Source organism: Phoca vitulina, unplaced genomic scaffold (genome assembly GCF_004348235.1).
Source record: "Phoca vitulina isolate PV1807 unplaced genomic scaffold, GSC_HSeal_1.0 scaffold1, whole genome shotgun sequence".
In the NCBI taxonomy this organism is placed as follows: domain Eukaryota; kingdom Metazoa; phylum Chordata; class Mammalia; order Carnivora; family Phocidae; genus Phoca; species Phoca vitulina.
In genome coordinates, this window is record NW_022589704.1 from 76,606,931 (window position 1) to 76,622,218 (window position 15,288).

Sequence of the window (15,288 nt, forward strand, 5' to 3'; positions counted from 1 at the left end):
AAGTGAAACAAGCCAGACACAAAAGGACATACTGTACGATTCCACTCCCGTGAGGTGCTCAGAATAGGCCAATTCTCAGTCTTCTCATGGAGACTGAGAAGTGGAGTAGAGGTGACCAGGGGCTGGGGGGACGGGGCTTGGGGAGGAGGTGTCGCTGACTGCGTAGAGGGTTTAGAGACGGACAGTGTGGTGATGACCGAACAACACTGGGAAAGTATTAAATACCACTGAACTGTACACCTCAAAATGGTTAGAACGGTAACATTTTTCTTCTGTATATTTTACAATTAAAAAAAATATATATGTGGCAAAAAATTTTGATGCACGTAAATTAAGAGAAAAGGGAAATTACTAGGTGAAAGGTAATAGAACAATGGGCGACTTTTCTAGGTTCCAACTGTTCCAAGAGCTGCTGTAATTTTTAAAGTCAGTGCATTTACCCACACACTCACTGGTGCACAAAGAAACACACGGGGCAGGTCAAAATAACAATTCCGGGGCAGTGAGATTGTAGCACTAACTCAGTGAGGCCCACGGAAGGCCAGGTTACGGGTCAAGGCAGCCAAAGTAGATGGGAACAGAGCAAAGGAGAAGACACCTCATGTGCTTGCCTGTTTTCCTTCTTCTGCTCTTTTGTCTCGAAAGCCAGCCCCTCACTGTTAAGTCCCAGGGCCCTGACTATCTTGGATATACGTGCACAGATCACAGGAACACCTGTGTATCTGCACATCCGATACCCCCAATGCCCTGGACTATCGCCTAAAACCCTCTTGGCCCCACTGTCGGCACACAGTACTGACCAAGAGCAAGGCTGTTCTCCTGCCCTGAAAGTCTACCAGTCAGCAGATTCAGCTGACAGAAAGCCAAGGGATTTTCAGTGTGTGTCAATGTCCTTCACAGAACTCCCAAACTCTTCTGGTTAAGCCATAACCTTGATGTGTTTTTTTTTAATCTGGAGACTACAAACCCAAGTCCAACACAAACCTCAAGGAGTCACCTCTCAATCACTGGCCCCCAAGGGGCAGCAAAGGGACATGTATCAACTGGACTCCACATAAACTCATGTATTTTTTTTTATAAAGATTTTATTTATTTGAGAGAGAGAGAACACAGAGGGAGAATGAGAGGGAGAAGCAGGCTCGCCGCTGAGTAGGGAGCCCAATTCGGGGTTGGAGCCCGATGCAGGACTCGATCCCAGGACCCTGAGATCATGACCTGAGCTAAAGGCAGACACTTAACCGACTGAGCCACCCAGGCACCCCTAAACTCATGTATTTTCTATTTAACTTAAAGAGCCTAGCAAATGTCAGATTTGCCTAGGCCACCTTATGTTTCTTCAGATAACTTTACACTCCCCAATGAGACTAGGATGATAAACACCAATGTGGAAATCAGAATGGGAATTCACCGCACATACCCACAGAAGACAACCTATACCTGAATCCCATTATTTCAAGTCTTTTTAAAAGCAGACTCCCAATCTGGGAGACAGTGGGACTATTTTTCTAGGTCTGTGAAACATTCACCCATGTTAATAACCACAGGCTATTCTAATTAATTACCTGAGACACAACAGAGTTCAGAATGTTTTATGTTGCTTTTTTTTTTTTTTAAATTCTGTTAGCTTACTTGACCCACTTTCTCATGCCTTGGCTGTAACACTTGAGAAATTAAAATTTATCCCAATAGGGTATAATTAAATGTTAAATATAGCAACTAAAATCTAATCTCATTGAAAGTCTCCTCCAAATCACACAGGTGTCCCTGTGTTGGTTTGGCTAGAAGTCAGCACAGACAACTCTGGATTCAGGCCCTTCCAACTGCGCTGCATTTGTCAAGGCTGCCGCTGGCAGAGGGGAAGAAGTCCCCACCCAACCTATTCGATTACGGCTTTGATCTTTCACTTCAACTGTCTGAAAACCTGGGCGATTTCACAGCAGCTTTGCCAAACATCTAGCCAGCTCCCTAGAGTAAGAGCTCAACCATGGTGCGGTTTCTTACAGAAATTAGAAGCTGGGTTCATTCCCCCATGAAAGACAAAATACTAGTCGCTAGTTACTGTCACTATCCACTAATCTTGCTTTGAAAAAAGAAGTGAACATCACTCCTCCAAGTCAATTCCAGAAATGCGTTAAGTACACCAAACGCCCCGCTCTGTTCCGAGAGGCGTCCTTCTCTCCTCCACCACCCCTCCCCAGCCCTCACGGGGTCCTGAGAAGAGAACAGCTCTGCCCCTTCTACCGTCGCCTAAGAAACAACCTCAGCAGCGCCTCTGAGCCCTGAGCAGCACACCTATACAGCAGTGCCCCACTTACTAGTCTCTCGAGAGTTTTCTTCCACCCATGCTTGGCAGATGCTCCAATCAGTAGGGTTCTTCCAATACCCAGGGAAGCTAACACTGACCATCCATTTCCTGCACTCCAAATTCCAGACCAGCTGGCAGCCCTACGAAGGGGCATCTGAATTCAGGGCTTGCACTTGTCTGGATAAAGGCTGCGGCTGTTGTTGCCCCTGGTGACCACATTCACTTTGGCAGAAGAAGCTGCGGTAAATATTTCTCTGGAGAGTCAATTCACATCAAGCCGGGGCCTCTGTGCAAGGAAACAACTTCTTGCTAATTTATCTTGAGAAAACTCTTCTCTGAAAGTTTACAGGGCTTCGCGGCAGCGGCTGCTCTCTCCCCTCGGACTTCTGTCACCTATCACGGAGCCCCAAACTGGAGCAAACTGGAGCAAACTCAATGTCCTTGGAGAAGCTACCAACTATAACTTAAGGTCCTTGGAGAAGCTACCAACTATAACTTAAGGTCCTTGGAGAAGCTACCAACCATAGCACAGTTAAGAGCGGGGAAAGAGATTCTCTTATACTCAATATTAGTGGCTTCAGTGCTCCGCCACCCACCTCAAAAATAAATAATCTTAGCAAGCTGTACGAGAGGTACCTCTGTACTCTGAGTTGCCCGAATGGAAAACGCCCAGCAGGGAAAAATGCACAGAACGCATCTGTAGAGGGACTCACAGTTTTTCAAACTGCTTTTAGGAACCAATATACAACTTCAGCCCTACAACAAGCCTGTGAAATAAGCTGAGTGTTATCCCTCCTGAACAGATAAGAAAGAAGTAATGGAGCTTATCCACAGGTGCTCAAAAGCTAGGAAAGCTGGATGAGGAACTTAGACCCTGACAAATCCAACTGCTTCTGCAGAGACTATGTTGTCGTCAAGCAAAGAACCTGCATGATTCAAAAAAGCCCTCCATTACCGAGAAGTGGGACTTCACGTAGGATAATCTCTGGGGTTATTAAAGAAAACCAATGACATAACAGAAGTGACACAAAGCTGCACCAGAAGACAAAGTTTATACCTCTACTACGGGCTTTCCTCATTGCAGCTCACAACGACCCAATTATTAGTGACCTACGCACAGCTGACTCTGTGGGGAGGTATTTTGTATTGGGACATTTTCGTATTTATATGCTTCGGGCACACAAAGCTCAACAAGTCCCAGAGAAACTGAAGGATCTTTCTATTCATTATTTCCATGCCTTTTCCGCACGTTTCCCTGAAAAATAATGGCAGCTAACAGATATACTCGAGGGCTCTATCACTTTATTAAATTTTTTTGTAATAGCATTATAGATGGCAACCAGTGAGTGACTACAGCTGAAAGTTACTGTGTGTGTGTGTGAGACAGAATGACATCAGAGATAAGAAAAGCCAATGGCCACCTTGATTCAACTGAGACTTCGAGAAGGGACTGATAGAAACTGGTGGGGTTATAAGATTAGAGCTTACTAAGATGGGCTAAAACCCTCCAGCACCCTCTGAGGTGGGCCCTACGATCTGGCTGACTTCAGCCAGTGCCTAGTATTCAGATTTCTCCTGATGGGCTGCCGTGCACCAGATGTCACGGCACAAAGGATAGAAACATCTTTGCTGCTGAAGAGCTGATTGTCTCAGGGGGACACTGGCAAGCTTCCATACTTACTCCAGAGAGCCAACAACGCAACAGTGGGGATGTCCACTTCTCAATGGAGCATCTCCAAGGGCAGGTGACACTGGGTGAGAGCTTTAATGAAAGTTATTATAAGCAACTGCAGTAAATAACACCTCCTGTGGGAGGGATTCAAGCAGGAAAGAAGGACAAAATCATTCCACTGCCAGTTAGGTTCATCAAGAACCATGAACTTTCCCAAATACAAGCAGTGTACAAAAACAAAGAGATAAAAGAAGAGCCTGCTTTAGGCTATAATCAGTCAAGGATGCATCCTATAATCCTTGAGATAACCATGAAAAAATAAATAAATTAACAAGTCAATAAACAGGATAAACGGACCAACAACTTTTTGCTTAACCCAAAAGAGGTGAAGAAGGAGAGAAAAGAACATAAAATGGGTCAAATAGAAAACAAATGTCAGCAATCATATGAAAGGTAAATGAATAAACCACTTCGATTAAAGTAACAGATAAAAACAAGAGGAGAGAAGGAGGGACGCAAGCACATTACCAAAAATATGAAAGAGGGTAAAAGCTGTCACTTGGGCCTGTCTTGGTGCCCACAACGAGGAGCCTGCCAAGTCGAGCACAATCCTGTGTGCATCAGTATCTCTAGCTTTCACAACTCATTTGTCTGCCTCCATGCACTGTTAAGAAAGCAAATCACTTTATTGGAAAGGCCATAGAAAACTCTGCTGTCTTGCTGGTTCTTTACTAAGAGAGCCCTTGTTCCTCCCTGCTAGGAATAATTCATTTAGTGCATCCTTGCATATGCATATTAAACCCTGCACTGTATCTAGATTATCACACTGCGTTATTGGAAACTGCCTACCAACTTTTCGGGGGGACACCATGAATCATGGAAAGGGGTCCTTTTTTCCTGCCCACATTCCTTGCCCCACCCCCCCCCCCCCCCCCCCCCGCCAAGTCCCAGACTCCAAGTACCAGGCTCCATTAGTGCAGTAATAAAACCACTACTGTTTGGTTAGCAGTAATGAGTTCTAAAAGTATCAATGGAGTGTTTCATGGAGAAGGGCTATTGTTAGGTGCAGCAAACGTTCCCGGCATCAATCAACTACAGTAGATTGCAGCAGCCTTGTTTTAAGCATGTCAGGAATGCAAAGAAAAATAGCACAATCCGTGCTCCTCAAGGACAACAAGATTTGGCTCGGACAAACAAAATGACCAATGACTAAATACACTCATTTCTATAGAGGCTGGCTCCACTGTATCCTTGTCCTTAAATGTGGATGTAATTATTGTCCTAGCGTTGAGAGGCAGCTTCTGTTGTTGCTGCTCACTCCCCAAAGTATCAGTCACTTTGCCTCTCCTACAAAGACATCCTTTACTCCTTTATATCTGTTAACTCTTCAAGGAAAGGAAGGAAGGAGGAAAAAGAAAGAGAGAGACTCAAAGAGAAAACAAATGTCAGCAATCATATGATTGTCTGCTTACTGAGTTCAAGGACAGAACTGGGGGGGGTGCAGAGGGAGCTGATCAACCCTCCGGGGTCTCCATTTCTGCATCAGGTTTGCTGGGTTGAACCACAGGAGATCCCTGTCATTCAACTATTTTTGACCTGTAATAATAGCAAGTTCATAAAGCTCATAGAAATGTCAATAGAAACAATCACTTGGTGGAGATAGAATATTTAAGTCTCCATTTCAGTTTACCTCTATTACCACTTTAAGAGTTAAGTTTCTTCACTTGTAAAAAAAAAAAAAAAAAAAAAAAAAAAAAATCCATTTTTCTTTAATACAGCTATTAGCTAGAGAAGTATTCTGGTAACTGGATGCTTTGGTCAATCCAAGTTTCTCCATTTCTCTCTACCAAAAGGTCCCTCTAGTTTTTTGGTTGGGGGAGGGGTGGCTGTTTGTTTTTGGTCTTATAGTAGGTGCAAAGACACTTTACACCTACGGATGAAGAAATATCAAGATGAAGACTATTCCCTGTCCCTTCCCTGAAGATGGAAACAACTTCAATATCCTTACCAAGACCAGTCAATGGCTGGCTTGCCTTCCACATAGACGGGCACAAAGAAGAAGAAAAGGAGAACAGAAACACATCAATACTTGAATTAGCATGGACAAACAACAGAAATGAGGCAGAAAGTGACATAGGAAATGGATATGGAAGGAAGAATGATAGAAGGAAATGGACAGGCTTAATATTCCATGAAAGTCTTTTATTACTTTGATATTTGTCAATATGTAATTATCAGAAATACCTATACAAAATTGCTGCTTGACAGATCAAAAATCTTTGACTACCGAGCCATCTACCACAGAGTATGTATCAGACTGGAACCAAAAATTCTTTCTGCCTTTCCCCTGTCCCATATGAATTTTATTGTCTTTAGAAAGACATATGTCTCTTATTAATAGAGGCTCTAAACATAGGTTAATCCAGGAAAAAGTTGAAATCAATTCAACAGAAGACTGGCATAAATTTTGTTTCTAATTTTAAAAAAGCTAATGTATATGTAACAAATATGGAGGAAAGAAAGGATAAGATCTAAGACTGAAGAGAAGACAGAATCAGAAAATAATCTCCTCTAAAGGGCACTCACATGAGATTCATATATAAACTGCACATTGTCTATCCTCCCCTTCCCTCCTACCCTTGGGGAAAAAGTGTCTTTTGGTGTTCTTTCTGTGCCCCGTGTAGCTTATGAAAACAATACACAAGGAGAGCCTTCACAGGGCTCCAAATGCCACCTGCTCAAGGACAACACGACAGAGCAAGAACCAGCCTCACTCGTACAGGTGATACAAAGAAGAATGAATTTAGTAAGTGATAACACGGTCAAGGAAATGGCAGTGAACAGTTAGCATTCCAGCTGCTGAAGAATCCCAAGGTAGAAAATCTTGAGGAGGAGATTAATCCCCCCAAATGACTGTGACCTAGCATTTGACTTCCAAATACTACTTGGGATGCTTTCGTGATCTCAGCTGCGGGGCCGCCATCATGGGGTCACCTCCCCTGACCAGAGAAGCTATGCACTAGAACCAGCACACACCCCTGGCTCACTTAAAATGTGCGTCAGGGAATTAGCTCCACATTCAGTTGAAAGCTCAACTCCAAAGGATACAAAGGTTATTTTATGACATCAAAAAAAAGGGTACCACCCTGTGCTCAGCTACCCAGGAGTTCAGTCACACGGGAGTCACTGAAGTAACCTGCACCATTTAGCATGCTAGGAATCTGCTGAGGTATCGTGGGAGTGAAAGAGAGATGGATCCGGAGGCAGGGACAGCACCGAGCCCTAGCTGGTAGAGTGAGCACAGGATCAGGCCCCAATGCCTGAGGTCAGCCATAACCCCGCAGGCTTACCTACTTAGCCCAAAGTGGGTTACCTGTGAAGAGGGTCTCTTAGGAAGAGGGACGGAGGGGATTTTAAAACTGACCTCACATACTATCTCTCCCTCTCCAGGAGAGTATGGTCAATTAAATGAATGGGCAATGTGGGAAATGGGTAGATTCTTAAAAGGAAGTCATGTATTTCTCGTCTTGAGCAAACATTTACCATTCTTCCAACATTCTTCTCCCCGTTGATGGTATGTAAAATACCACTTTACTGACGCACACAGCCAAACACACAACCAATTATGTCTATTTGTTCAGGCTTTTCTAAGGGAGCATAATTTCACTTTCCCTTCGAAGAATTTCTCTCTTTTCACAACTCTCATCAAAACCTTACCTGCTAGGGCGCCTGGGTGGCTCAGTCGTTAAGCATCTGCCTTCGGCTCAGGTCATGATCCCAGGGTCCTGGGATCGAGACCCACATCGGGCTCCCTGCTCCGCGGGAAGCCTGCTTCTCCCTCTCCCACTCCCCCTGCTTGTGTTCCCTCTCATGCTGTCTCACTTTGTCAAATAAATAAGTAAAATCTTTTAAAAAATAAAAAATAAAAAAACCTTACCTGCTTGTATCTAATGCTCTCAGGACTAGGTATTTGACTGACTCTCTCTTAGGAAAGGAAATGCAAAGGAGTTGATGCCTTCCTATGTTTCTCCTAAAAGAAAATACTTGCTGGACGCCTGGGTGGCTCAGTCGGTTAAGCCTCTGCCTTTGGCTCAGGTCATGATCCCAGGATCCTGGGATCGAGTCCCACATCAGGCTCCCTGCTCAGCAGGGAGTCTGCTCCTCCCTCTGCTTGTGTTCTCTCTGACAAATAAATAAAATCTTTTTAAAAAAAAAAAAAAAAGGAAAGAGAGAAAGAAAATACTTGCTGGGGGTGAGGAGGGTGGGAAAGGAAAAGGTTTCCTTGAAAAGCATTGCTCTAAGCATTCCAGAGACCACCTGAAGGGCAGTGGCTTGCTATTCTTTAACTGGAGGTAATTAACAGTTACCAGTACATTCAGTGATTTTTGTAGCAAGCAGGAGCAAGAAATAATCTGGGGCAAAGGGCACAAGCACACGTCTAGGCAGCCAGCCAGCTGCCGTAAGACCCCAGAGCTCACAACACTAATACCCCCTTCTAAGGGGAGGCTTACTTCAATCAAGTAAATCCTTCATTGGGGAAGATTCACTTTTTCACCCAGTAAACTCAGAAAACAAGCTGGCATAAAGGGAATAAAAACGTTTAATGATTCATGGTGATTCCAAAGAGCCATGCATGGACAGGCATGGGGGGAGGGACAATTGTCCAACAGGCTTGGGCCCCTTGACAGATCCACTAATGAAGTCACAATACGGAACTCAAGATTTAGTCAGCATTCCTCCGGAGTCAGGGAGAAATCTGATCAGCTCCATGTGGCTCAGACAGGCCTGCGAACACTGGGGCCCTCGCCACAAGGCCTTTCAGAATGCTACCTCCACCCGGCATGACTCAGACCAAAGGCTGATCTGGAGAAGTTAGAATAAATGCAGTCCTTCCCAAGGAGGGTCTTTGTCAATCGTTGACAATCACTTTACTGCAGAAAGAGACACCAGTCACATCACGGGCTAAATCAGAGGACGTCATCACGTGTGACGTGTAAATCTGGGCTCCACTGCAATGGGGACTGGTCGGCTGCTGCAGTCAACAGCCCCTGCGTGACAAGAGTTTGGCACTAAAGCATCGTGTTCACAACCTGTGTTCCACGTTGACAGCAAGCACTTGGAATTACAGCTGTTTCCGGAAAGCCAAAAGACGAAATTAACCATGATCAAAGGTTACTGACTGTTCTCTAGGAAGAGGAGTCCAGAAACATGCCCAAGACAGAGCATCGTAGTTAACTCTTTGTACCCCCATCACTAGCAGCACTGTGATCTTGCCTTTTCTCCAGAACTGTAATTTTAAAGTCATCTTTTTCCTTCTCATTTTGCCTCAAGCTCACATACTTGTTTTTAAGCACTGTGGTTTCTATCTCCAAAATATTCCTCTAGTTCCAGTCTATTTCGATGACCTTGCCTTCCTCTCAGGGTGCAGCATGACATCAGGGTTTCAAACCCCATCTCTACCTCTGGCTGGATAATCCTGAGCCCATTACGGATTCCTCTCAACTACCATCTGAAAATGGTCAGTGTGAGGATTAAATGGGGAAAAGCAAATCAAGTGCTTGGCATGTGCTAAAGCCTTGATAAAGCATCGGTATCAGCAGCAGCATCGTGATAAACCAGGTGTCCATCCCTGCTGAACTGGACTTCTCCACCATGTCTTCTCGCACCCAGGGTCACCGCTAGCAGCCTCATTGATGCCGACTTCATTTAGCATTCAATTATATCCTACATGAAATAGGAAGCTTACGCTACTGACTGAAAAACCCTCCACCACCACCAAGCTTTCCCATGACTCCATCGCACTCCTTTCCTTAACTTTCCCCACAGTTGGCCAAACTCAGTCCCTGCTCTTTGCCTCTTCTTTATGCTTCTAAAGAACCACTCTCGGACCATAATTTAGTCCAGGGCAAGGGCCACGATTTTACCTTCTCTACCTCAAAAAAAAAAAAAAAAAAAAAAACAAAACACTGAAAACATTTCCATATACAAAGAACTAACGAATAAGTGGTATTATATCACCTTTATACAACATTGGTTTTGCCAGTTGCCATTTTCCTAATCCTCCACAGAGAAGGGGGTTTTTAAGCCTTGTACATAGCCATCAGATTTGGGCAGAAAACAGCTAATCATTTGGAAAATCATATTTTTATTTCCTTGGAGCACCTCAGTATCTTTTTTTTTTTTTTTTTTTTTTTAAGATTTTGTCTGTCAGAGAGAGAGAGAGCACAAGCAGAGGGAGTGGCAGGCAGAGCAGGTAGAGGGAGAAGCAGGCTCGATGCGGGGCTCAATCCCAGGACTCCGAGATCATGACCTGAGCTGAAGGCAGACGCTTAACCTACTGAGCCACCCAGGCGCCCCAGTGAGTACCTTGTTACATCAGTGAAGAGGTAAGAGAAGACAGGACACACCTTATAGTGTTCCATCAATGGCTCTGGACTCACCACTTTAAAAGCCTGAGAAAAACTTTATGAAGCCAACTGCAAACCTCCTTCTCTCTGAACTGGTGAATTTCCAATTTTTTTTTTTTTCCAGTACCTGCTAAGGACTGGCTTTAGAAACCAATGCACAGCGAGCATTCCACCAGGTCTGGTGGTCAGAACCAGCTACTTCAAGGAAAACACACCCAACTCACAACTGTTGAATTTCATTTGATTTCTGATTGATAGAGTCTGCAGCTTGGGAAAAACAAATAGGAGAAGAATGCTAAGTAAGCAATTTACTGGCAAATGTGAAGCTCTAGATGCTGTCATTTCTATTCTCACTCCCCAGAGACTTGAAATTCATAGATGTTTTATAAACCAGTTTGGCTTACTCACTCAACCAAAAAAATAAAGAAAGAACACAACAAAGACATGGAAGAGAACATTAGGCTATGATGAATACAAGGTAGATTCACTGTTTAAAGTGTTTTGGTTTTTTTTTTTTTAAGTTCTGTACAGAAAGACCTAAGTGCTACGTATCCTGACCAATCACAACTGTTCAATATGTATTGATTATTCGACAAGCAGTAGCTAATTCAAGGTTCTTTGTTAATTTTCAAATATGGACCTTATTCTAAGTGGGGAGCTACATGAATCCACTTGCCCAACCCTTATTCCCTGGCACCCTCCCATCCTCAGGTGTCACTCGGAGATGGAACAGTAGTTTTCCAACCCAAGTTACTGAACCCAATGCTCTTCCTTTATAAACAGATCCCTCAGTGCCCCAAAATACTGAACACGTTCGTAGAGCTACAAAGACTACAGTCACCTATGGTTTCTTTCATCGACCAAGTACGTGTTGTGTTCCAGATACTGCACGGGTGACTGTTTTATTTCCTGTCACTGTGATCAATTTTCTCTGCCTAGAAAATCCATCTCTCCCAAGAAGCTGAAGGAAAGGGAAGATAAAGAGGTTTGTTTCTTAGATGAAACTGACAAATGAGCCGACCCCAACAGACTCAGTGTGGCAGATAAAACTTCAAATACCAAAATGCTAAAAAGCAAGGGCAGAATGAGGTTCCTCTGCATTTCATGCTCAGGCCAGCTCTGGTTGCTGGGCCACCATTCAGCAGAAGTCAAGGGGTGGGGACTTTTCCAGTGAGCGGAGACGTGTGAACACCGGAGGCTTGAAGAGAAGAGAATGGTCTCATGAAAGTTCCATCCAGCTCCCTGAAGGGGGGCCCTGCCAGGAGTCCGCGTGCCAAGCTGGGGCTTGCACTCCACAGGGCCTCCGGCTGCGGCAGTTTTCCCCAATGGCTGCGGGGGAAGAGGCACCAAAGGAACCGGTATCTGATAACACTCAACCCTCATTCTCCATCGATGACATGTTCGTCCTATTACTGAGAACTCCCTGAGGCTAGCAGGCGTTTAGCGGAAATGACAAGCTCTGTCCTTAGGAGGGAAAAAAAAAAAAAGAAGATAAAGTCAAAGAAAACCTTTTGGGTTTTTCTCAATTTAACATCAACATAACTATAACGGCAACCACTCACGAATTACCTATTACGTGCTAAGCACTAGCCACAAGTTTAACGTCCTCAGTTTCTAATGTCACAACAGCCCAGTGCAGCCAATAACAGTTTCCCTACTTTTTCAGGCGAAGAAATAAATGGACGCATGGAGAAGTTACTTTTTGGGCCAAGGTTACAAAGTGACAGAGCCAGTGTAAGTCTGAGTGACTCAGCAGCTAGTTGGCCTTTTTTTTTTCCCCTTTCAGTTCATCACATCCACTACCTTTAAATCATTAATAAAAATGTTTTTAGTGCCTGGCATAGAACCATAACAGAGAGTTGAGTGCAAACAGAAAATGATGAACTTCTAATCAGTCCGAAAATTAGGTAAAGGACACATCGCCCACTTAAAATGGGGCAGGCAGCAGGCGACATGTGGAAGGTACCAGGGTTAAAAGCATGAACCTTCACGTCAGAAAGACCTGGGTTTGAGATCCCACCTACGCCAGCTCTAGGAGTCGAGGCAAATTACCTACGTTTGCTAGGACTCAAATTTCTCATCCGTAAAATGGAGATAATAATGGCAAAAGCAGTGAAACACTCTCTAACACCATTCAGACAAAGATTCTACTACCATGATGAAAGTCAGAATCTAAAAGACAGCGTGGACTCTGGAAGAAACTGAAACTATTGTCTTTATGGCACCAGCCAAATATGTTTAAGCACAGCATTGAAGACACCAGAAAAGGTGAGGCTACATGATGGGTCCATAACTCCCACACACTAATTGCTTTCCTCTTCTCCCACGGTTCTTCTACCTGCTGTAACAACAACTTGGACCTAACTGACTACACCTCCCCTCACTCAGAACGCTAGCCAACACAGCAGGTAACTTTAGGAACTGAGGTACTCAGTCCCCTCTTTGATGAGAAAAAACAACATTCCTGTAAATAACATGAAACCCACGTTCTAGAACACTGGAATTAAGGCATAAGGATTTGCCCATACTGGATGTTCTGTTTCATTGTGGAAAAGATGTACAATGTATGTTCAGAGAAACATGAAATCACAGTTTCAGAACTTGAAACAAAAGGAAGAGTCAAATCCAGCCCCCCTGTGAGTCAAGTCCCAAGAGAGAAGAATGGCCCAAAACCTGTCTGGAGGCTAAAATGTGACAGAATGTCCTAAGACTCAGGACAATTGTCACCTCTCTCCATCTTCTCAGCTTCTGAGAAACAACATAATGTATGATGTCATGTATTCTTATCCGTTCTACTAGGCTCTATGCCGCTGCAAACACCCCCGGACATCAGTATCATGCTACAGAGACAGAACTTCTAATTAGGCCAATGAGATGCTCAAAATCCCACCACAAACCACAAAGTCAAGGCCCAGAACCAGGAAGCAGGAGAGAGACTCAGGTAGTAGTTAGTCCTGATTATCACTGACCAGTTTTCTGATCTCAAATCACTTTACTTCACCCAGACCTCTGTTTCTAGAACCATGAAAAGGGAGTTGGAGCAAATGGTCAGTCCTTCCCATGTCCAGGCTCTCAAATTCTCCATCACCTGGCACACATAGTATACACAAAAAAACCCAACACCTTCATGTTTTTCAAAAAAGTCTCAAGAAAAAAAAGTTGCAAGATATCATTTAAGGAAAACTGTGCCAAAGCAATGCTTGCTTTGGGGTTTTTCCACAGAGGTAAACTTTGTGTTTTCCAAAGGCAAACAGTCCCCTTTCTCTAGAACAAGGACAGGATGTTGGGAACATGAGTCATTCTGTTAACATTCTAGGTACCGGTCAGTGAGGGGACAGGAACCAGACTGGCTTCCTAGAGAGAGGAAAAACCTGCTCCGGAAAAAACCAGAAAGTGGGATTCCTTGAATGTCAGAAGGACCTTTCCTTCCTTCCCAAGCACTTTGTAATCCAGCCTTCTATTTAATAGTAAGGCCCAGCCTCATTGCAGGGGGGGAGTGAAAGAACTTATTTTAGAACCTCAGAGTCCGTACGTGCAACCAGATGCTGTGTTTGACAAAGCAGCTTCCCAATACCAGCGAGACCACCACCGGTTTCCTCCTCACCTGTCCCCAAGCAGACGTTTTTCTCCTCAACATGCCAACACAGAAATGCGCCCTCTACCCGCCATTCCCTTCAGAGGCAGGGAAAATGAACCAAGGCCAGTGAGGAGCCCCGACAGGTTCAAAGCACGCAGGAGGAAGAAGATGAGCAACAGCGGCAAGAAGTCAGCACTCTGGGGGGCTTGACACGGAGGGCCCTGCTCATCCTGACCTCCCAAAACTCACCTCTTAGAGAAACAACAACACGAATGCCCTCCACCTCACTTTATTTTGGAACGTATGTTACAAAATGTCACATTTGACCACCACCATTCCCTCTTCACAAAGAAAAAAAAAATCTTAATATGTACAGGAGATAGAGATTTATTTACCAACATATAAAAAGTACAAATCTATTCCTGTGCTGCCTCTAGGCCGGTGACTGACCTCACCGCAAATCCCCACTGGATTGAACAATGTAAGTAAGGCTTCCGTTCCACCTTTGCTGTGTTTAATGCCACCACCATGCTCACCGATTAGCGTCTAGGAAACCTCACAGGGGAATTATCCAAAAGATAATGCTTCTGAATCCCACCCTACATCAGAATTGTGCCTGGTTCCCAGCATGCATTCTCTCATTCATTAACCTATCACTGCAGTCTTATGGCACAAGGTCTGGATTACAAGGAAAGGGGATCATTTCAAGGGTTGTGGTAAGAGGAAGAAAGAAGAAATGGCACTGTCCAGAAAGCTTATTTACATTCCCTCGTTTTCTGTATTTAAACTCGGTTTGGTGTCCACTTTCTCCATTATTTGCTTCTCTGTAGATGTCAGTTATACTATGTGTGCTGAGGAGACATAAAAAACCCCAAAATGCTTATGTAGGAAAGAACAAGCTTAGCGACGGATAAACATTAAATTGGCCGAACAGATGAAATGCAGTGTAGGAATCACGCTCATTGAACGAGCTCTGGGGCTCATTCAATAAACATGTATAGAAGCTGCGGGAAGGCCCAGAGAGGGAATTCTGAAGACATGCTTGGATGTCCAAAAAAAAAAAAAAAAAAAAAGGCACAGACTGATAACATGCCTAAGTCCCAAGTCCCTTTTACATTTTTTAACTGGAGTACTGTAGACCTATAATAAGTTCTAGCTGTACAACATAGTAATCCAACAATTATATACATTATGAAATGCTTACCACCACAAGTATAGTTACCATTTGCCACTAAAATCATAATATTGACCATATTCCCCATGCTGTATTTTCATCCTCATGACTTACTTACAACTGGAAGTTTGTACTTAAACTTCGCCTATTTTG

The 15,288-nt window shown here is 44.0% G+C and overlaps 1 protein-coding gene across 5 annotated transcripts in view; it reads right to left on the minus strand.

The window, feature by feature from the left end:
- The window catches only part of FMNL2 (formin like 2), a 302,656-nt gene that overhangs the window by 226,640 nt on the left and 60,728 nt on the right, over nt 1-15,288 (minus strand). The window contains exon 1 of one of the 5 annotated variants that reach the window (XM_032410457.1): nt 2,316-2,542. The exons of the other annotated variants lie outside the window; for them this stretch is intronic. Within the exon in view, the coding sequence (XP_032266348.1) occupies nt 2,316-2,459 (144 nt within the window). The 5' untranslated portion in view covers nt 2,460-2,542. Of the gene's footprint in view, nt 1-2,315; nt 2,543-15,288 lie in introns of those variants that run through there. 5 annotated transcript variants of the gene reach the window in all.